Here is a 22,493-nt window from a genome sequence, read left to right on the forward strand (position 1 = left end):
CACCCCCAGAGAGAGGGAACTCCTTATAAGGACAATCCTTATAAAGTCTTGTAAAAATATTTCTAAGTTTTAAGTCGTCTCAAGAGAGACGACACTTAAAAATATACATACAAGTTCTGACCTGTAGCTGAAATGAAAGAAGGAGTACACAAATCATACAGGTTACCTTAACAATTTTTATAGAGGGGATCATCCCCTGAGGGAACTCTCTTAGAGACCTGTTCCTGAAATGATAGAAGGCGAACACACAAATCAAAGAAGTCAATATATCTTACTATTTCTTTATTAACAATAGAATACAAGTTTTGATTTTACAAGTCAACAAAATACATGCCGCCATATTGACACAGAACTTACGACCTGCATCGTCGCGGCGCACATATAAGCAAGTAACACGTCAAAATGTTCTACAGGGATAAAGGAATTAGCAAATTGCTCATTTTCTAGGTGGTGGAAAATGGTAACAAATATACAGGGCGTTACAAAAAGAAAATTCAAAGTGCAAAAAGTTAAATTCTAATAACAATCAAAGCTAAATTTTCAGGTATGTGAAGGAAAACGGTTATACAAGGTGTCACAAAAAGAAAATTCAATCATTAAAGAGGAATAATCTAAACACTACAAATATTGCTCGTTTTCACCCGATGCTCCGGGAAACTAACAAACAGGGCGTTACAAAAAAATTAGAGTGCAAGAAGAAAGTCTTAAAATCACAGCTGAAGAAAAAAAAAACAAAAACTACTTTTTATCTACTTTTAATATTTCTCGACATAAGAAAAGAATATATTGGTTTTGGGATGCAATAAGGATGAGGAAAAACAGAAATTTGTAATTCACCAATACAAATAAATAATTTATTGTCTTTTAATTTAAATAATCTCTATAAAATAAAGTATTAAAGTCGGAAAAATAAAAAGGGAAAAAATTCATAACAAAAAAATACAAATCGCGGTACGGCCCCTTTTTCCCAGTTTTTTCCAATTCCGAATAGCACAATTTATATTTTATAATTTATGTATACGACTCACTACCGCTACCTTCGAACGGTGCCCTGAACACGAGTAATTTCTATCGCTACCCTGCTACGGTAAACCGAATGAGACTCAACTACATCAACAAAAAAAATTAACAAAACCCTTCTTGCGCTATCAGAAGCCGATAAAAAATTTAAACATTTCCGTTTTCCATATTACCAAATAAAACATATACGATCTCCCTAATTCGCGAGCTATTGCAACACTCAGGTGAAAAGCCTTAAAACATTTAACCGAATAATATAACTTAATTATAAACTTACCAATACAGCGCTCTTCGGATCGCAAGGGTATGGCAAGTACTGTAATTAAAAGAAAACAGTTAAAACAGAAAGATTTTATCCAATATGACAATATTATATTCACACATGGGAGAAACAAAAAAAAAATAGGATCTGATCGCAGCGTCTTAATCTACGGACCAATCTCTATCAGATAGGATAGCTAAAAGGGAAATCTGAGAGATGAAATTTTAAGTCTTAAGAAAAAATTGCCAAGGGGGGGTGCTTGATACTTTTTTTCGACGATTTTCAAAAATTCATATCTCTTAAACTAAAAGAGATAGCTACCACCGAATTATTGATTATGAAAGATTGGAACATTCGCTATTAGATAAAAATATAAAATAATTATATTTGCTACAGTAACAGGTCGAAAAACGCGACAAAAAGTGCTAAAAAGTGACATTTATCAATTTTTGCCCATTTTATTCAATCGCGAATATCTCGTAAACTAAAAGAGATAAATAGGATCTGATCGCAGCGCCTTAATCTACGGATCAATCTCTAACAGATAGGATAGTTAAAAGGGAAATCTGAGAGATAAAATTTTAAGTCTTAAGAAAAAATTGCCAAGGGGGGGTGCTTGATACTTTTTTTCGACGATTTTCAAAAATTCATATCTCTTAAACTAAAAGAGATAGCTACCAACGAATAGTTGATTATGAAAGATTGGAACATTCTCTATCAGATAAAAATATAAAATAATTATATTTGCTACAGTAACAGGTCGAAAAACGCGACTAAAAGTGCTAAAAAGTGACATTTATCAATTTTTGCCCATTTTATTCAATCGCGAATATCTCGTAAACTAAAAGAGATAAATAGGATCTGATCGCAGCGTCTTAATCTACGGACCAATCTCTATCAGATAGGATAGTTAAAAGGGAAATCTGAGAGATGAAATTTTAAGTCTTAAGAAAAAAATTGCCAAGGGGGGGTGCTTGATACTTTTTTTCGACGATTTTCAAAAATTCATATCTCTTAAACTAAAAGAGATACCTACCACCGAATTATTGATTATGAATGATTGGAACATTCTCTATTGGATAAAAATACAAAATAATTATATTTGCTACAGTAACAGGTCGAAAAACGCGACTAAAAGTGCTAAAAAGTGACATTTATCAATTTTTGCCCATTTTATTCAATCGCGAATATCTCGTAAACTAAGAGAGATAATTAAGATCTGATCGCAGCGTCTTAATCTACGGACTAATCTCTATCAGATAGGATAGTTAAAAGGGAAATCTGAGAGATGAAATTTTAAGTCTTAAGAAAAAATTGCCAAGGGGGGGTGCTTGATACTTTTTTTCGACGATTTTCAAAAATTCATATCTCTTAAACTAAAAGAGATAGCTACCAACGAATTGTTGATTATGAAAGATTGGAAAATTCTCAATCAGATAAAAATATACAATAATTATATTTCCTACGGTAAATGGTCGAAAAACGCGACTAAAAGTGCTAAAAAGTGACATTTTGCAATTTTTGCCCATTTTATTCAATCGCGAATATCTCGTAAACTAAAAGAGATAATTAAGATCTGATCGCAGCGTCTTAATCTACGGACTAATCTCTATCAGATAGGATAGTTAAAAGGGAAATCTGAGAGATGAAATTTTCAATCTTAAGAAAAAAATTGCCAAGGGGGGGTGCTTGATACTTTTTTTCGACGATTTTCAAAAATTCATATCTCTTAAACTAAAAGAGATACCGACCAACGAATTGTTGATTATGAAAGATTGGAAAATTCTCAATCAGATAAAAATATACAACAATTATATTTCCTACGGTAAATGGTCGAAAAACGCGACTAAAAGTGCTAAAAAGTGACATTTTGCAATTTTTGCCCATTTTATTCAATCGCGAATATCTCGTAAACTAAAAGAGATAATTAAGATCTGATCGCAGCGTCTTAATCTACGGACTAATCTCTATCAGATAGGATAGTTAAAAGGGAAATCTGAGAGATGAAATTTTCAATCTTAAGAAAAAAATTGCCAAGGGGGGGTGCTTGATACTTTTTTTCGACGATTTTCAAAAATTCATATCTCTTAAACTAAAAGAGATAGCTACCAACGAATTGTTGATTATGAAAGATTGGAAAATTCTCAATCAGATAAAAATATACAACAATTATATTTCCTACAGTAAATGGTCGAAAAACGCGACTAAAAGTGCTAAAAAGTGACATTTTGCAATTTTTGCCCATTTTATTCAATCGCGAATATCTCGTAAACTAAGAGAGATAATTAAGATCTGATCGCAGCGTCTTAATCTACGGACTAATCTCTATCAGATAGGATAGTTAAAAGGAAATCTGAGAGATGAAATTTTCAATCTTAAGAAAAAAATTGCCAAGGGGGGGTGCTTGATACTTTTTTTCGACGATTTTCAAAAATTCATATCTCTTAAACTAAAAGAGATAGCTACCAACGAATTGTTGATTATGAAAGATTGGAAAATTCTCAATCAGATAAAAATATACAATAATTATATTTCCTACAGTAAATGGTCGAAAAACGCGACTAAAAGTGCTAAAAAGTGACATTTTGCAATTTTTGCCCATTTTATTCAATCGCGAATATCTCGTAAACTAAAAGAGATAATTAAGATCTGATCGCAGCGTCTTAATCTACGGACTAATCTCTATCAGATAGGATAGTTAAAAGGAAATCTGAGAGATGAAATTTTCAATCTTAAGAAAAAATTGCCAAGGGGGGGTGCTTGATACTTTTTTCGACGATTTTCAAAAATTCATATCTCTTAAACTAAAAGAGATAGCTACCAACGAATTGTTGATTATGAAAGATTGGAAAATTCTCAATCAGATAAAAATATACAACAATTATATTTCCTACGGTAAATGGTCGAAAAACGCGACTAAAAGTGCTAAAAAGTGACATTTTGCAATTTTTGCCCATTTTATTCAATCGCGAATATCTCGTAAACTAAGAGAGATAATTAAGATCTGATCGCAGCGTCTTAATCTACGGACTAATCTCTATCAGATAGGATAGTTAAAAGGGAAATCTGAGAGATGAAATTTTCAATCTTAAGAAAAAAATTGCCAAGGGGTGCTTGATACTTTTTTCGACGATTTTCAAAAATTCATATCTCTTAAACTAAAAGAGATAGCTACCAACGAATTGTTGATTATGAAAGATTGGAAAATTCTCAATCAGATAAAAATATACAACAATTATATTTCCTACGGTAAATGGTCGAAAAACGCGACTAAAAGTGCTAAAAAGTGACATTTTGCAATTTTTGCCCATTTTATTCAATCGCGAATATCTCGTAAACTAAAGAGATAATTAAGATCTGATCGCAGCGTCTTAATCTACGGACTAATCTCTATCAGATAGGATAGTTAAAAGGGAAATCTGAGAGATGAAATTTTCAATCTTAAGAAAAAAATTGCCAAGGGGTGCTTGATACTTTTTTCGACGATTTTCAAAAATTCATATCTCTTAAACTAAAAGAGATAGCTACCAACGAATTGTTGATTATGAAAGATTGGAAAATTCTCAATCAGATAAAAATATACAACAATTATATTTCCTACGGTAAATGGTCGAAAAACGCGACTAAAAGTGCTAAAAAGTGACATTTTGCAATTTTTGCCCATTTTATTCAATCGCGAATATCTCGTAAACTAAAAGAGATAATTAAGATCTGATCGCAGCGTCTTAATCTACGGACTAATCTCTATCAGATAGGATAGTTAAAAGGGAAATCTGAGAGATGAAATTTTCAATCTTAAGAAAAAAATTGCCAAGGGGGGGTGCTTGATACTTTTTTCGACGATTTTCAAAAATTCATATCTCTTAAACTAAAAGAGATAGCTACCAACGAATTGTTGATTATGAAAGATTGGAAAATTCTCAATCAGATAAAAATATACAACAATTATATTTCCTACAGTAAATGGTCGAAAAACGCGACTAAAAGTGCTAAAAGTGACATTTTGCAATTTTTGCCCATTTTATTCAATCGCGAATATCTCGTAAACTAAAAGAGATAATTAAGATCTGATCGCAGCGTCTTAATCTACGGACTAATCTCTATCAGATAGGATAGTTAAAGGGAAATCTGAGAGATGAAATTTTCAATCTTAAGAAAAAAATTGCCAAGGGGGGGTGCTTGATACTTTTTTCGACGATTTTCAAAAATTCATATCTCTTAAACTAAAAGAGATAGCTACCAACGAATTGTTGATTATGAAAGATTGGAAAATTCTCAATCAGATAAAAATATACAACAATTATATTTCCTACGGTAAATGGTCGAAAAACGCGACTAAAAGTGCTAAAAAGTGACATTTTGCAATTTTTGCCCATTTTATTCAATCGCGAATATCTCGTAAACTAAGAGAGATAATTAAGATCTGATCGCAGCGTCTTAATCTACGGACTAATCTCTATCAGATAGGATAGTTAAAAGGAAATCTGAGAGATGAAATTTTCAATCTTAAGAAAAAAATTGCCAAGGGGGGGTGCTTGATACTTTTTTTCGACGATTTTCAAAAATTCATATCTCTTAAACTAAAAGAGATAGCTACCAACGAATTGTTGATTATGAAAGATTGGAAAATTCTCAATCAGATAAAAATATACAATAATTATATTTCCTACAGTAAATGGTCGAAAAACGCGACTAAAAGTGCTAAAAAGTGACATTTTGCAATTTTTGCCCATTTTATTCAATCGCGAATATCTCGTAAACTAAGAGAGATAATTAAGATCTGATCGCAGCGTCTTAATCTACGGACTAATCTCTATCAGATAGGATAGTTAAAAGGGAAATCTGAGAGATGAAATTTTCAATCTTAAGAAAAAAATTGCCAAGGGGGGGTGCTTGATACTTTTTTTCGACGATTTTCAAAAATTCATATCTCTTAAACTAAAAGAGATAGCTACCAACGAATTGTTGATTATGAAAGATTGGAAAATTCTCAATCAGATAAAAATATACAATAATTATATTTCCTACAGTAAAAGGTCGAAAAACGCGACTAAAAGTGCTAAAAAGTGACATTTTGCAATTTTTGCCCATTTTATTCAATCGCGAATATCTCGTAAACTAAGAGAGATAATTAAGATCTGATCGCAGCGTCTTAATCTACGGACTAATCTCTATCAGATAGGATAGTTAAAAGGAAATCTGAGAGATGAAATTTTCAATCTTAAGAAAAAAATTGCCAAGGGGGGGTGCTTGATACTTTTTTCGACGATTTTCAAAAATTCATATCTCTTAAACTAAAAGAGATAGCTACCAACGAATTGTTGATTATGAAAGATTGGAAAATTCTCAATCAGATAAAAATATACAACAATTATATTTCCTACGGTAAATGGTCGAAAAACGCGACTAAAAGTGCTAAAAAGTGACATTTTGCAATTTTTGCCCATTTTATTCAATCGCGAATATCTCGTAAACTAAGAGAGATAATTAAGATCTGATCGCAGCGTCTTAATCTACGGACTAATCTCTATCAGATAGGATAGTTAAAAGGGAAATCTGAGAGATGAAATTTTCAATCTTAAGAAAAAAATTGCCAAGGGGGGGTGCTTGATACTTTTTTCGACGATTTTCAAAAATTCATATCTCTTAAACTAAAAGAGATAGCTACCAACGAATTGTTGATTATGAAAGATTGGAAAATTCTCAATCAGATATTTCCTACAGTAAATGGTCAAAAACGCGACTAAAAGTGCTAAAAGTGACATTTTGCAATTTTTGCCCATTTTATTCAATCGCGAATATCTCGTAAACTAAGAGAGATAATTAAGATCTGATCGCAGCGTCTTAATCTACCTATCAGATAGGATAATTATATTTCCTACGGTAAATGGTCGAAAAACGCGACTAAAAGTGCTAAAAAGTGACATTTATCAATTTTTGCCCATTTTATTCAATCGCGAATATCTCGTAAACTAAGAGAGATAATTAAGATCTGATCGCAGCGTCTTAATCTACGGACTAATCTCTATCAGATAGGATAGTTAAAAGGGAAATCTGAGAGATGAAATTTTCAATCTTAAGAAAAAAATTGCCAAGGGGGGGTGCTTGATACTTTTTTTCGACGATTTTCAAAAATTCATATCTCTTAAACTAAAAGAGATAGCTACCAACGAATTGTTGATTATGAAAGATTGGAAAATTCTCAATCAGATAAAAATATACAACAATTATATTTCCTACAGTAACAGGTCGAAAAACGCGACTAAAAGTGCTAAAAAGTGACATTTTGCAATTTTTGCCCATTTTATTCAATCGCGAATATCTCGAGAAATCTGAGAGATGAAATTTTCAATCTTAAGAAAAAAATTGCCAAGGGGGGGTGCTTGATACTTTTTATCGACGATTTTCAAAAATTCATATCTCTTAAACTAAAAGAGATAGCTACCAACGAATTGTTGATTATGAAAGATTGGAAAATTCTCAATCAGATAAAAATATACAACAATTATATTTCCTACAGTAAATGGTCGAAAAACGCGACTAAAAGTGCTAAAAAGTGACATTTTGCAATTTTTGCCCATTTTATTCAATCGCGAATATCTCGTAAACTAAGAGAGATAATTAAGATCTGATCGCAGCGTCTTAATCTACGGACTAATCTCTATCAGATAGGACTAAAAGTGCTAAAAGTGTAAAAAAAGTGACATTTTGCAATTTTTGCCCATTTTATTCAATCGCGAATATCTCGTAAACTAAGAGAGATAATTAAGATCTGATCGCAGCGTCTTAATCTACGGACTAATCTCTATCAGATAGGATAGTTAAAAGGGAAATCTGAGAGATGAAATTTTCAATCTTAAGAAAAAAATTGCCAAGGGGGGGTGCTTGATACTTTTTTTCGACGATTTTCAAAAATTCATATCTCTTAAACTAAAAGAGATAGCTACCAACGAATTGTTGATTATGAAAGATTGGAAAATTCTCAATCAGATAAAAATATACAATAATTATATTTCCTACAGTAAATGGTCGAAAAACGCGACTAAAAGTGCTAAAAAGTGACATTTTGCAATTTTTGCCCATTTTATTCAATCGCGAATATCTCGTAAACTAAGAGAGATAATTAAGATCTGATCGCAGCGTCTTAATCTACGGACTAATCTCTATCAGATAGGATAGTTAAAAGGGAAATCTGAGAGATGAAATTTTCAATCTTAAGAAAAAAATTGCCAAGGGGGGGTGCTTGATACTTTTTTTCGACGATTTTCAAAAATTCATATCTCTTAAACTAAAAGAGATAGCTACCAACGAATTGTTGATTATGAAAGATTGGAAAATTCTCAATCAGATAAAAATATACAACAATTATATTTCCTACAGTAAATGGTCGAAAAACGCGACTAAAAGTGCTAAAAGTGACATTTTGCAATTTTTGCCCATTTTATTCAATCGCGAATATCTCGTAAACTAAAGAGATAATTAAGATCTGATCGCAGCGTCTTAATCTACGGACTAATCTCTATCAGATAGGATAGTTAAAAGGAAATCTGAGAGATGAAATTTTCAATCTTAAGAAAAAATTGCCAAGGGGGTGCTTGATACTTTTTTTCGACGATTTTCAAAAATTCATATCTCTTAAACTAAAAGAGATAGCTACCAACGAATTGTTGATTATGAAAGATTGGAAAATTCTCAATCAGATAAAAATATACAATAATTATATTTCCTACAGTAAATGGTCGAAAAACGCGACTAAAAGTGCTAAAAAGTGACATTTTGCAATTTTTGCCCATTTTATTCAATCGCGAATATCTCGTAAACTAAGAGATAATTAAGATCTGATCGCAGCGTCTTAATCTACGGACTAATCTCTATCAGATAGGATAGTTAAAAGGAAATCTGAGAGATGAAATTTTCAATCTTAAGAAAAAATTGCCAAGGGGTGCTTGATACTTTTTTCGACGATTTTCAAAAATTCATATCTCTTAAACTAAAAGAGATAGCTACCAACGAATTGTTGATTATGAAAGATTGGAAAATTCTCAATCAGATAAAAATATACAACAATTATATTTCCTACAGTAAATGGTCGAAAAACGCGACTAAAAGTGCTAAAAGTGACATTTTGCAATTTTTGCCCATTTTATTCAATCGCGAATATCTCGTAAACTAAAGAGATAATTAAGATCTGATCGCAGCGTCTTAATCTACGGACTAATCTCTATCAGATAGGATAGTTAAAAGGAAATCTGAGAGATGAAATTTTCAATCTTAAGAAAAAAATTGCCAAGGGGGGGTGCTTGATACTTTTTTTCGACGATTTTCAAAAATTCATATCTCTTAAACTAAAAGAGATAGCTACCAACGAATTGTTGATTATGAAAGATTGGAAAATTCTCTATCAGATAAAAATATAAAATAATTATATTTCCTACAGTAAAAGGTCGAAAAACGCGACTAAAAGTGCTAAAAAGTGACATTTTGCAATTTTTGCCCATTTTATTCAATCGCGAATATCTCGTAAACTAAAAGAGATAATTAAGATCTGATCGCAGCGTCTTAATCTACGGACTAATCTCTATCAGATAGGATAGTTAAAAGGGAAATCTGAGAGATGAAATTTTCAATCTTAAGAAAAAAATTGCCAAGGGGGGGTGCTTGATACTTTTTTCGACGATTTTCAAAAATTCATATCTCTTAAACTAAAAGAGATAGCTACCAACGAATTGTTGATTATGAAAGATTGGAAAATTCTCAATCAGATAAAAATATACAACAATTATATTTCCTACAGTAAATGGTCGAAAAACGCGACTAAAAGTGCTAAAAAGTGACATTTTGCAATTTTTGCCCATTTTATTCAATCGCGAATATCTCGTAAACTAAGAGAGATAATTAAGATCTGATCGCAGCGTCTTAATCTACGGACTAATCTCTATCAGATAGGATAGTTAAAAGGGAAATCTGAGAGATGAAATTTTCAATCTTAAGAAAAAAATTGCCAAGGGGGGGTGCTTGATACTTTTTTCGACGATTTTCAAAAATTCATATCTCTTAAACTAAAAGAGATAGCTACCAACGAATTGTTGATTATGAAAGATTGGAAAATTCTCAATCAGATAAAAATATACAACAATTATATTTCCTACGGTAAATGGTCGAAAAACGCGACTAAAAGTGCTAAAAAGTGACATTTATCAATTTTTGCCCATTTTATTCAATCGCGAATATCTCGTAAACTAAGAGAGATAATTAAGATCTGATCGCAGCGTCTTAATCTACGGACTAATCTCTATCAGATAGGATAGTTAAAGGGAAATCTGAGAGATGAAATTTTCAATCTTAAGAAAAAAATTGCCAAGGGGGGGTGCTTGATACTTTTTTTCGACGATTTTCAAAAATTCATATCTCTTAAACTAAAAGAGATAGCTACCAACGAATCGTTGATTATGAAAGATTGGAACATTCTCTATAAGATAAAAATACAAAATAATTATATTTGCTACAGTAACAGGTCGAAAAACGCGACTAAAAGTGCTAAAAAGTGACATTTTGCAATTTTTGCCCATTTTATTCAATCGCGAATATCTCGTAAACTAAGAGAGATAATTAAGATCTGATCGCAGCGTCTTAATCTACGGACTAATCTCTATCAGATAGGATAGTTAAAAGGGAAATCTGAGAGATGAAATTTTCAATCTTAAGAAAAAAATTGCCAAGGGGGGGTGCTTGATACTTTTTTTCGACGATTTTCAAAAATTCATATCTCTTAAACTAAAAGAGATAGCTACCAACGAATTGTTGATTATGAAAGATTGGAAAATTCTCAATCAGATAAAAATATACAACAATTATATTTCCTACGGTAAATGGTCGAAAAACGCGACTAAAAGTGCTAAAAAGTGACATTTTGCAATTTTTGCCCATTTTATTCAATCGCGAATATCTCGTAAACTAAGAGAGATAATTAAGATCTGATCGCAGCGTCTTAATCTACGGACTAATCTCTATCAGATAGGATAGTTAAAAGGGAAATCTGAGAGATGAAATTTTCAATCTTAAGAAAAAAATTGCCAAGGGGGGGTGCTTGATACTTTTTTCGACGATTTTCAAAAATTCATATCTCTTAAACTAAAAGAGATACCGACCAACGAATTGTTGATTATGAAAGATTGGAAAATTCTCAATCAGATAAAAATATACAATAATTATATTTCCTATGGTAAATGGTCGAAAAACGCGACTAAAAGTGCTAAAAAGTGACATTTTGCAATTTTTGCCCATTTTATTCAATCGCGAATATCTCGTAAACTAAGAGAGATAATTAAGATCTGATCGCAGCGTCTTAATCTACGGACTAATCTCTATCAGATAGGATAGTTAAAAGGGAAATCTGAGAGATGAAATTTTCAATCTTAAGAAAAAAATTGCCAAGGGGGGGTGCTTGATACTTTTTATCGACGATTTTCAAAAATTCATATCTCTTAAACTAAAAGAGATAGCTACCAACGAATTGTTGATTATGAAAGATTGGAAAATTCTCAATCAGATAAAAATATACAACAATTATATTTCCTACGGTAAATGGTCGAAAAACGCGACTAAAAGTGCTAAAAAGTGACATTTTGCAATTTTTGCCCATTTTATTCAATCGCGAATATCTCGTAAACTAAGAGAGATAATTAAGATCTGATCGCAGCGTCTTAATCTACGGACTAATCTCTATCAGATAGGATAGTTAAAAGGGAAATCTGAGAGATGAAATTTTCAATCTTAAGAAAAAAATTGCCAAGGGGGGGTGCTTGATACTTTTTTCGACGATTTTCAAAAATTCATATCTCTTAAACTAAAAGAGATACCGACCAACGAATTGTTGATTATGAAAGATTGGAAAATTCTCAATCAGATAAAAATATACAACAATTATATTTCCTATGGTAAATGGTCGAAAAACGCGACTAAAAGTGCTAAAAAGTGACATTTATCAATTTTTGCCCATTTTATTCAATCGCGAATATCTCGTAAACTAAACGAGATAAATAAGATCTGATCGCAGCGTCTTAATCTACGGACCAAACTCTATCAGATAGGATAGTTAAAAGAGTTTATCAGATAAAAATATAAAATAATTCTATTTGCTAGATAAAAATATAAAATAATTATATTTCCTACAGCAACAGGTCGAAAAACGCGACTAAAAGTGCTAAAAAGTGACATTTTGCAATTTTTGCCCATTTTATTCAATCGCGAATATCTCGTAAACTAAGAGAGATAATTAAGATCTGATCGCAGCGTCTTAATCTACGGACCAATCTCTATCAGATAGGATAGTTAAAACGGAAGTCTGAGAGATGAAATTTTAATTCATAATAAAAAATATGACCGAATAAAAATCAGCTATACATTCATTCTCATAAGGTTCTCAAACACGATTCACTTTTACCGTCACCCTTTACGGTGCTCTGAACACGAGTCACTTCAATCGCCACCCTGCTGCGGTACACCAAATGTGAGTCAACTAAATCAATAAAAAAATCAACAAAACCCCTCTTGCGCTATCCGAAACCGATAAAAAATTTGAACACTTCACAAAGGTTTTCCGCAATATGATCCGTTTTTCATATTACCATTAAATGAAATATATACGGCCCCCCTAATTCGTGGGCTATTGCAAGACGCAGGTGAAATGTGATAAAACATTTAGCCTAATATTATAACTTAATTATAAACTTACCAATGCAGCGCTCATCGGATTGCAAGGGTACGGCAAGTACTGTAATTAAAACCAAATATAAGTTAAAACAAAAACATTTCTTACAATATGATAATATTATATTCACACATGGGAGAAATCAAACTTTCTGTGCTGAGTATCGCAATGGTCAGATAAAAGTAACTTACTCAAGCACGAATAGGTTTCCGATTGATCTAGCGATCGACCACGTCACACAATAACCGAAATATTTGATTTGAAATATCAAAAGCAAGCAAAAATACATTTATGCACATTAAACGCACAATTACTTATTAAGAAAACACTGCAGATGCATATTACGACTAGGTCGATTGTTGACCGAATATAATGCAAACTTTGAAAATAGAAGTCTGATAAAACGAAACACTTGTGCGATATACGTCTGGATACGCCAGAGACCGGCACGAAACTAGCTGCAATCCATCGATAGAGCATGCCGAAACTGCGCACGCAAGAATGCGACAGTTCACAACAAGACTCTTTGCCTGCTGCATAAACCCGGCAGGTAAAAGCAATAGATGCGCAAAGCCAGCGCGTCGATGCCACGCGACCTTGTACGCGAATTGCAATAGATGCGCAAAGAAGGCTGCGCGTCGATTGCACGCGACCTTGTACACGAATTGCAATAGACACGGTACCTGTGATAAGAACTAAACTAAAATGTGCTGCATGCGACAGCGCGACGAGAATCTTACGCGTAGCATCTCGCACGGCGAATGCGATAAGGAAGTGGAATATACACAAACAGTGATATGATTCAAAACGAATACAATTCTATTTTATGATTTTTAGTTCATGCTAGTGAACTAAAATTTAAATCATGAAATTATGATTTATGATTTGAGTATTATTGAAGCATTTATTGAAGCAAAGATTGCCGCAAAAGATATCAATTTTCTAATTGCAAGAAATCAGGAAAACAGATACTATGAATGATGAAAAATATTACTTACCAGTGTATCGAATACCGCAAATCAAATGTGAGTAGACACTGAAATAAAGAAGAAACAAAACATTAGTTACATAATTGCGGACAATGAGTTTCGGCGGAACCCAAAGTTTACCATAAATTTCGTCTTGTTCTCCATAATTATTTAAATTAGTATTCTTACCAGGTAACACATTGAGCCAGCAAGTTGTGCAGAAATCAAAAATGCTTTGCACAAGTCCAAAATATTATTTATAATCACACACAAAGTCTGCCGGCCGGCGTCCGACGACAACCAATCAGAAATACACACGAAAATGTAATAAACACACAAATTATCGAATTCCGAAGATTCCGATTCCGAAGATATACGCGATAAATATTTACCGAATCACTAAACAAGGCAATTAACACCAAATTCAATAAAATATAACGCGATATGCCGAATTTACAACGAGAAACACGAATACTCGACGGAATATTCTTATCTGCCGCACGAAGTAAGAGCTGCGTGCCGGCATCACAACTGTGCACGTCGACTTTCACTCGCAGGAATATTTTTAGTTAAAACATGCATCGTTGCGTTACCTGAGAATACTTTATTGTACCTCCAGAAAATACAAAGCGTTTCAAAAACGGTGGCGTACATATGAGTCAGTGAGCGATTGCGTATGTATCAGTGAGTGGTCACGCACTTAAGTGGCCGTGGCCGTGTATAACACGTACACGAGAGTGCGCATGCACCACCCTACCTAAACAAATAACAATTTTTACACATAACTGAAAACTTCAAATATAGAAGTCAATAGGATATACTTATTCAAATGAAACGAAAACAGAATAGAAAAATTTCAATTACCTCAGTACCCTTACCCTTTAAAAGTTCAAAATTGTGGGTACAAGTGATTTTTACGTTCGGCCACGGCTTTAACCGTCCGTGTTTTCTGTACCACATCTTAAAACCATGGAAAAACTGGCGCTTTAAAAGTGGTAAAGTTATTTTAGAAATATTTAGTTATTTTGATAGTTGCATAAATAAAAATTGTTATTAAAAACATATTTATTTAACACATAGAGAAGGGTGGTCGTACAATCATCTCGCTAATATGCACACTCGGTGGAGTACCAATAACATACATAACGGTATCAGCTACCTCTTCTGCCTTCAAAAACGTTGTTCTATCAAACATGGCGCGCATCGCCGCCGGACAGTTATCGTCGTTGATAAACTCTGTGTCTACAGCACCGGGGCTTACACTGCATACTTTGATATTAAGTTTATTCATGTTGAGTTCTTGTCGAATTACATCGTTCAAGTTGTTCAGAGCGTGTTTGGTGGCGGCGTACACATTGACTGTGGGGAAATACATGTTTACGTGAGCCAGCACGCTGCTGATATTCACAATTTGGCCCTCGATATTGTTCGCGCGCATGATTTTGATCGCTTCCCGGGAAGCGGATAGGAGACCAATAACATTAGTTTCGAAACATTGCCGCCAACGAGAGGTATCACCATCAATGAGATTCGTTCCTGGGTTGCCGCCGGCATTATTTACAAGGACATGCACTAGTCCGACATTTTTAGTTGTCCACTGGAAGGCGTTAACAATGTCTTCCTCTTTGGTCATGTCACATTTTACTGCGTAGAGTTTTCCTTTGCAGTTAGAGAGTTTCTTTGCGTTGGCTTCTATTTTTTCGACGCGACGAGCCAGTCCAACAACCTGTTAAATTCAGTATCACTATTAACGTCTTATTCACAATAAATTAAAGTTTTCATTGATTTGTATAATCATTACTTACCAAAACACCAGCCTTCACCAATTTCTCGGCAATAGATTCGCCTATTCCAGCACTAGCTCCAGTAACAACAGCAACTTTGCCCACCCAACGTTCCATATTTAAATAAATTAGACTAAAGTTACAAGATTTCAAAACGCGATCTAAGTGCTTTACAAGCACAGTTTAAACTGGTTCGCTTCCTACAGTGCTCGCCGGCTTTATACCTATCTGTTAGTACTCCCACAGTTTTCAAACAAACTCAAATTAGCTGCCTAATTCACAGCGCACCCAGCGCTCCGCAAACGGAATGGGTGTATTTGTTATAGTGAGGCAGTTGCTGTGGCCTTGCACTGAAGGTCACAGTTAATTCATATTTTGATTAAAACATCGCATCTCGCACTCAATTGGACACATATCTACAATTATGTAATGGCTTGGCAAACTCACCATGACTTGCGTAAAAATTTCAGCTTGTCATTCATTGAAGTGGCTTTGCAATGTGTTCATTTGGTGTATTTTTTTAACATATATCTAAAAATATCAAATATATCCAATTATATCTGATGATGTGAGAAATGCAGCATATCATGTTTTTGCAAATAATACATGATACGCATTTTATTTCAAAAAATTCCTCTGGAATGTTCTATTTGTAATGTAATGTAATGTTATGAAATAAGCAGAGCATAGCAAGCTCATGGCAATTATCCATGGTCAGTGAAACTGTAACATCTCAATCTTCGTCACTAAGATCGTCAATTTGTTTTGGGGTGTCTAAAAGTCGTGATAAATTCGAGCTAGACTGCATTCGGACCCGACGACTTCTCTGCATAAGCAACATTTCGCGAGATTCATCTGAAAGATTCAAACATTAAGCTATATACATTTTTTTGGTTTCTTCAAACGTTTACCATAAAAACTCGAATTCAGTTTTAAAAACACATCCGGAACGGGATCCAAAGGAGTTACTTCTTTATCGGCTCGCCATTCATAGCTTTTCATGGAAAGCTATACAAATATGAATACGTTGCTAGTATAATAAACACACAAAATTCACTAAACTTACTGAATCAACGTTTTCAACTGGAACGTTGGTAAAGCTGGTGACCCGGCTTTTCTTTAAACTTTTATGCGTTAATAAATATTGACTGGATGTCCCTACAATGAATTCAGCTAATTCTTCCTCCTCCCTCATTACTTCAATTGGAGTGACGCCATCAATTGGCACTATCATTAATTTAGTGCGTACCATTTTCTGTAGTGAGATTTGTGAAAAAAGCGACTCGTCGCTGGTAAGTGTGAGCAGGATTCGTTGCACAGCATGTGGAATTAGCATAGGCGCTTTAAAAATCTCCCCCGTTAGTGCACTTTTCACCCGTCCTTCAATCAACAACACATCACTAATTTTGTCAGTTAAAACAAAGGTTTTGTAACAACGTAGATTAGGCATAAAGCAATGATCTAAATTCTGTTTAATCTCAGCTTGCGTGCGAGTTTCATAAACAGGAATTTTCATCAATATTGCAATCGTTATTTTCAAACAACAATTTCTCCAAATTTGACATTCCAGACCAATTACAGGATTGTTATAAGTTTCATATCCTTTTTGTAAAAGTTCAGGTGTAAACCAATATGCTTGACAGAAAGATTCAGCCACAATATTGCAGTCATAAGGGCGTCCCGTAATAAAACTCAACTCGCCCACAATGTCCCCGGAAAGTAGAAGTTCTTCTGCTTTGCTGTAATCGACCGATGAAAGATTATCAATAATCGGAAGAGATCCATCATTGGATAGTTCTTGCATATTAGACATTAAATGCAAACGCAGCATGCCAGTCACAATTACATAAATTCCCTGAGATACTTTGCCTTTTGACTGAACTAAATCGCCAGCATTCCATGAAATCATTTTTACATTTGGAAAAAAATATTCATACAGCCCATTTGTGCCAATCCAGGGGATACTCTTTAATATTTCGTGCGTTGAATATGTTTGCACAATCGTTATGGCTTTGATGTTCTTTTGCTGTTGTGCTAGTAGTCCCGCAATATAATTACATTCTCGTAATTCAAATATACTAAACTGCTGCAGTTCCTGCAAGCGTCGTTTCAACGCATTTAACGTTATTTGAATCGCTTGCTTTGTCTTCACAGTAAGAGCAATGTACGGCTTTTCTCGTTGCATTTGCAGCATTTGCCGTTCCAGTGCTTCTTTATTCCCAATCATTTCTTTACGGAAAACGTTCCGAATCGTTTTTAACTCCAGAATCTCTTGTAAAACGGCAAGCACATCATTATCGCATTGTGTTAAAGCAAATCCAAGCTCATATCCAAAACAAGTGCGCAAATTACTCTTGTATTCGATATACTTTAAAAGTATGGGACATATCGGATACAGCAACGAAAAAAACGTCAATAAACGTAACGCCGCAATTAATCTCACTGACGGAACAATATAAAACACGGTCCAGCCAAATAAAGCATTATTACCCACAAAGAATAAACTGATTGGCGTTACCCACAAGCAGAATGCGTCTATCCAGTTGCTTTTCTTACTGAAGTATGGCTCACACGCAGATGTAATGAGTCGTTTGTGCGACAAGCCATAGATTTTCAATACAAAATCTCCAATATAAAAGCACCATAAAGCCACATGATAATCAAACATCCAATTACAGCAATATCGAACATTCCATAAAATAAATATAGAATTGGCTAGCGTTATGGCATACATGACATAGTCATACGCAATATGCATTGTAAAGTAATAAACTAACTGTCGCATTGGACACGTTCTCGGTGGCGGTATTATCTTTGGTGTAGCAGACAATTTCTTAAGAATTATGTGACAACATTTCAAAACTTTCTACAACATAAATCAATTTAGATGGTTAATATCTGATAAGCACATTAACAAATATTACCCCCGGTTTAAAATAAACACTTAATTCAATGCAGGTTTGACGATGCCTTGAAAAGTCTAGCTTTCTTTCCAATTTCTTGGTGATTAATTCAAGACATCGCTTGTCGATACTACCCCGAAGGTATTGATTAATCAGAAATATTTTCTTCAATTTTGTTATCTTTGTTTCATTTTCTCTACAAGAAAAAATATTTAAAATGGTTACAAAGGAATATTAATGTTTGTCTTACAAAAGCAACGCGGATAATTCTGATTCAGTAATATTGTATGGAACATCCATCTCACAATGATCGCATGCCTTCCCTTCAAAGATGTGACTTTTATAGTTATCATCTGCTTCGTCAGAAGAATAATTCAATTTCACAAAGTCTCGCACTAAAACCCAATAAGTTCCCACAAAGTATCTGCAAAATTAGAACTGTGGAATGAACTGCAATATATTATAATGGTGGTTTACCTTCTAAATTTCAAGTTGTAGATTATGTATTGCGCTTTCTTGTTTAACATATCCACATAAAGATTCATATTTGTTCTTTGCGATGTTGACAGTCTTGAATATCCAATCATTCGTAACAACTGCTTCATACTGCTTGAATTCAGCAACAAGCCAATAAGGACAGTTACAAAAACCTCAAATAGAAATGAATCGGTTTTGGTGATGACTTTGCAGTTAAAAAACATTTGGGAAAAGTTCAAAGCCATTGGTCCTCTGATACCGCTCCATGTCAGGACTAAAATAGCCTTCAAGTTGATTTCATTCGACATTTTCCAAAGCAAAGGACTCAGTAAAACTAGTCCAACTAATCGAAGAAACAATGTTGTGATATAAATCAATATTGCTCCATACGCCATGCTGATGTAAAAGTTATAAGCCAGATATAAAGTAAATTGAATGGTGACAAATGTCAGCCAGACCGTTTCGCTTAAATATTGAATGGTCGCCCACATTTCCACCACATTCGCATCGACTTGTGGTGATAACTTATGTCGTTTACTCAAAACTTGGCAAATGTTACAAAGCAAAGCCAACTGCGCATTGCCGAATGCAAGAAATTCGGTTAAAACATAAATGCCATATGTCATAAAGATGGACACTCCGAAAGTATAATACGTTTCAGAGTCGATATACACCATACAAAGTACATGCAGTTTTCCAGCAAGATAACCGATTGCGAAACCAAATATAGCATGACGTAAGGTAAGATTCATTACATGATACCACTCGGTAAGATTGCCAATTTGAATGCCGTGGAACATATCTAACATTAAATATACTGGTATCATCAGTATGACAGATTCAGCTTCCAAAATAGTTTCCAAATACTTGAATCTGGCAAGACGTTTTAAAATCCCCACGGCATATAATGGTTCAATTGGAACGACAGCTATGGCACGCATCACTCCACACGTGAAAGTTAAATCATTGTTCATTGTACGTGACAAAATAAAGCCCAATAGCAATGGGCTGATGACGCCCCCGAAGAATGTTATTAACATTACTTGCGGTAAATACTTCAGAAAGTTGGGATAGTTTATACGGTACATGGTGGACACAATAAATATTGGCACGTAGCCGTCAATCACGTATTTCGTCGCTATTTTGCCCATCATGTTTCTACTACTTATCTCCAATTGATCTCCGCCAACCATGTAAAGTAATCCCATTGCAATACCCAATAAAATCGTTAATACACCTTGCGGGAACACGTTGAATCTTCTAACTAACCAACGCATCAGAACACTCACCATCAAAATTACAGATATAAACAGAAATACTTGAAATGATTCCTCGTTACCGGAATAAACCTTTCGCTGCGCCATTTTGGCACTTCTACTGTATTTGACAGGTAAGAATAATTAATTAACATTCAACGCTATCCTGGATTTCAGTTAAAATATGTAACAAGTTTGACGTTTGATTCAGAACAAGGTAACTAAAACTAAAATGGAAACAACTGAAAATGTGTGATGGATGAAAAATAGTATATAATAGTATGTTTCCCTTTTAATTAATTAGTTACATCATATACAGTAGATATAAAAGAATATAGTTCCATATTTACCTATTATTAAGCAATAGCAATTATACATTCACCTTTGAATGATAAAGCAAAAGCAGTTACCCACTTGAAGTACAATTAGACATCTACTTCTTCTCAACAACTTCGAAAGTCAGTCCATTTTTGTGAAGCTCCTTGATGATAGAAGTATTATGGAAGGTGGCGCCTGGGCTGTACACTCCACCTCTGTTGAAAATATCAAACATTAATTAATATTTGTAGAAAAAAATGAAGACACAATTACTTTTTCGGCAATTTTGCAGGATCATCCAAAATAGTTAGAGCGCACAATGTAAGTGCCATACAAGTAGCCCCGTAACCAGGATTGGTGCCATTAACCTGAGCAATAACTTTTTTGTCAGGCGATGTTGGAAAATCGGCATTGCAATCATCCTGTTTAGTAGACCAGCCCTCTCCAATCAAAGTGATAGCAAATTTGGTGTTCTGCATTTTCTCGTCGGATGGACCCTCATGGGAGAAGAATCCCAAAGAGAAAAATCCCGGATACTATATTATAAACAAATTAATAAATAAATAAAAACATAAATATGTTATGCAATTATATACCTTAAGTAGCAAGTTGCGACCGAATTCAAACTTGCTCAACGTCATAAAAATGCCACCCATTACAGCCATGATCAAAATAGAAATGATACTATCAACACAGAAGTAAGTACCAACTTGTACCGGGCGTAATTTTTCTTCTTCGTATAAAAAGCGCTGTGTACGTTGCATGACGCTACGATCAGAACCCATAAAGGGTAAAGCGTACTTGTTATTGAAAGAGCACTTGTGGACAGCGCCCCTGAGAGACAATTTTGGATTGAATTTCGGGAGTTTAGTCGGGTACAATTTACGACGCAAGTCTTTAAGTTCTGCGAACGCACCGACACCATGAACGGCGGATTCCCAAGTTCCATAGTTAATTGAAGGGCCAGGATATGGCCCACCAACCACCCCACTGGTCAGGTAAGTCTCAACGGAATTCAGAGTGCCTTCAAACTGCGATCGCAAATACATGAGACCTAAATCAGCAGGCACACTATCAAAACCACATGCACTGATGATATAGACTCCTTTCTTTTGGGCCTCCTCATGGTATTTCAACTGCATATTCTCAATGAAGAAGGGCTCACCACTTACATCAACATGGTGGCAACCATTCTCAACACAGGCCTTGACAACAGGTTCACCAAAGAACTTGTAAGGACCACAAGTGTTGATGATGATTCTTGCTTGCATTGCCATGTTAGCCAAAGATTGAACATCATTGACATCAGCAATAATCAAAGGTGTTTTTGACAGATCTTTGCCTGCATACATGCCACATAGATAAAAGATAAGAAATGATGTATCAAAAAAAGCCGGTATTACCGATTTTGTCGCCCATTTCCTTGAGAACCGCCAGCAGTTTGGACTCTGACCGGCCAGCCACCGCCCAGGAATAGTTCCTGCCATTTTCTTTGGATAGCTTCTCCACCTGGGGAATGGTGTGCTTGCCGGTGAAGCCGGTAGCACCAAAAATCACGATATCGTACGCTCTTGACATGCTTGTAACCGCGTATGTAACGAAACTGCGAAATAAAACTGACTGTACGAGTATACCACCTCTACACTGGCTCCGGGTCCAACTTATGTACTTAGTCACTGCAAATATAACCGTTCCGACCAGTTTCGACAATCAATTTGACGATATTGACAGGCGCTGCACTTGACTTCAATGCACTTCACGTTCCACAACTGTTCAAATGAACCCAATGACCTTC

General features: G+C 34.4%; 3 protein-coding genes and 1 long non-coding RNA gene across 5 annotated transcripts; all 4 read right to left on the reverse strand.

Annotated features, from left to right (window-relative positions):
- Positions 1-770: 770 nt before the first annotated feature.
- Positions 771-13,464, reverse strand: LOC135790157 (uncharacterized). Its single transcript, XR_010547705.1, has 3 exons — positions 13,184-13,464; positions 13,017-13,055; positions 771-1,336 (listed from the first exon to the last, which is right to left on the reverse strand). It is a non-coding gene; the product is annotated as an uncharacterized lncRNA (long non-coding RNA).
- Positions 13,465-15,007: 1,543 nt separating this feature from the next.
- On the reverse strand, positions 15,008-16,020 carry LOC135790155 (farnesol dehydrogenase-like). The gene is made up of 2 exons (XM_065300218.1): positions 15,766-16,020; positions 15,008-15,686 (listed from the first exon to the last, which is right to left on the reverse strand). Exons 1-2 carry the CDS (start codon positions 15,859-15,861, stop codon positions 15,030-15,032), a joined length of 753 nt encoding a protein of 250 aa, XP_065156290.1. The 5' UTR covers positions 15,862-16,020; the 3' UTR covers positions 15,008-15,029.
- Positions 16,021-16,298: 278 nt separating this feature from the next.
- LOC135790153 (sperm-specific sodium:proton exchanger-like) lies at positions 16,299-20,602 on the reverse strand. Of its 2 annotated transcripts, XM_065300216.1 has the most exons (7): positions 20,414-20,537; positions 19,125-20,361; positions 18,898-19,071; positions 18,669-18,843; positions 16,811-18,610; positions 16,656-16,752; positions 16,299-16,599 (listed from the first exon to the last, which is right to left on the reverse strand). In XM_065300216.1, exons 2-7 carry the CDS (start codon positions 20,330-20,332, stop codon positions 16,478-16,480), a joined length of 3,576 nt encoding a protein of 1,191 aa, XP_065156288.1. In that variant the 5' UTR covers positions 20,333-20,361; positions 20,414-20,537; the 3' UTR covers positions 16,299-16,477. The 2 variants fall into 2 exon arrangements, with proteins under 2 accessions (XP_065156288.1, XP_065156287.1); XM_065300215.1 differs by having other exon boundaries at positions 19,125-20,602.
- Positions 20,603-20,654: 52 nt separating this feature from the next.
- On the reverse strand, positions 20,655-22,424 carry LOC135790154 (saccharopine dehydrogenase-like oxidoreductase). Its single transcript, XM_065300217.1, has 4 exons — positions 22,102-22,424; positions 21,295-22,040; positions 20,972-21,234; positions 20,655-20,913 (listed from the first exon to the last, which is right to left on the reverse strand). The coding sequence occupies exons 1-4, from the start codon at positions 22,274-22,276 to the stop codon at positions 20,814-20,816; spliced, it is 1,284 nt and encodes a 427-aa protein (XP_065156289.1). The 5' UTR covers positions 22,277-22,424; the 3' UTR covers positions 20,655-20,813.
- Positions 22,425-22,493: the final 69 nt, after the last annotated feature.

The sequence above is a fragment of the Atheta coriaria genome, unplaced genomic scaffold (genome assembly GCF_025399875.1).
Source record: "Atheta coriaria isolate IRGN ID8LTWV9N9 unplaced genomic scaffold, Caltech_Dcor_3.1 hic_scaffold_4_pilon, whole genome shotgun sequence".
Taxonomy (NCBI): domain Eukaryota; kingdom Metazoa; phylum Arthropoda; class Insecta; order Coleoptera; family Staphylinidae; genus Dalotia; species Dalotia coriaria.

Bases quoted from the DNA above. Each gene is read 5' to 3' on its own strand.
- LOC135790155 (XM_065300218.1), bottom strand. From the start codon at position 15,861: ATGGAACGTTGGGTGGGCAAAGTTGCTGTTGTTACTGGAGCTAGTGCT. The intron at 15,687-15,765 runs GTAAGTAATGAT...TGAATTTAACAG, and splicing joins TGGTGAAGGCTGGTGTTTTG to GTTGTTGGACTGGCTCGTCG.
- LOC135790153 (XM_065300215.1), bottom strand. From the start codon at position 20,488: ATGGCGCAGCGAAAGGTTTATTCCGGTAACGAGGAATCATTTCAAGTA. The intron at 19,072-19,124 runs GTAAACCACCAT...CTAATTTTGCAG, and splicing joins TACAACTTGAAATTTAGAAG to ATACTTTGTGGGAACTTATT. The intron at 18,611-18,668 runs GTAATATTTGTT...TTTATGTTGTAG, and splicing joins GTGTTTATTTTAAACCGGGG to AAAGTTTTGAAATGTTGTCA.
- LOC135790154 (XM_065300217.1), bottom strand. From the start codon at position 22,276: ATGTCAAGAGCGTACGATATCGTGATTTTTGGTGCTACCGGCTTCACC. The intron at 21,235-21,294 runs GTATATAATTGC...TTTATAATATAG, and splicing joins GTCGCAACTTGCTACTTAAG to TATCCGGGATTTTTCTCTTT. The intron at 20,914-20,971 runs GTAATTGTGTCT...TATTTTCAACAG, and splicing joins CCTGCAAAATTGCCGAAAAA to AGGTGGAGTGTACAGCCCAG.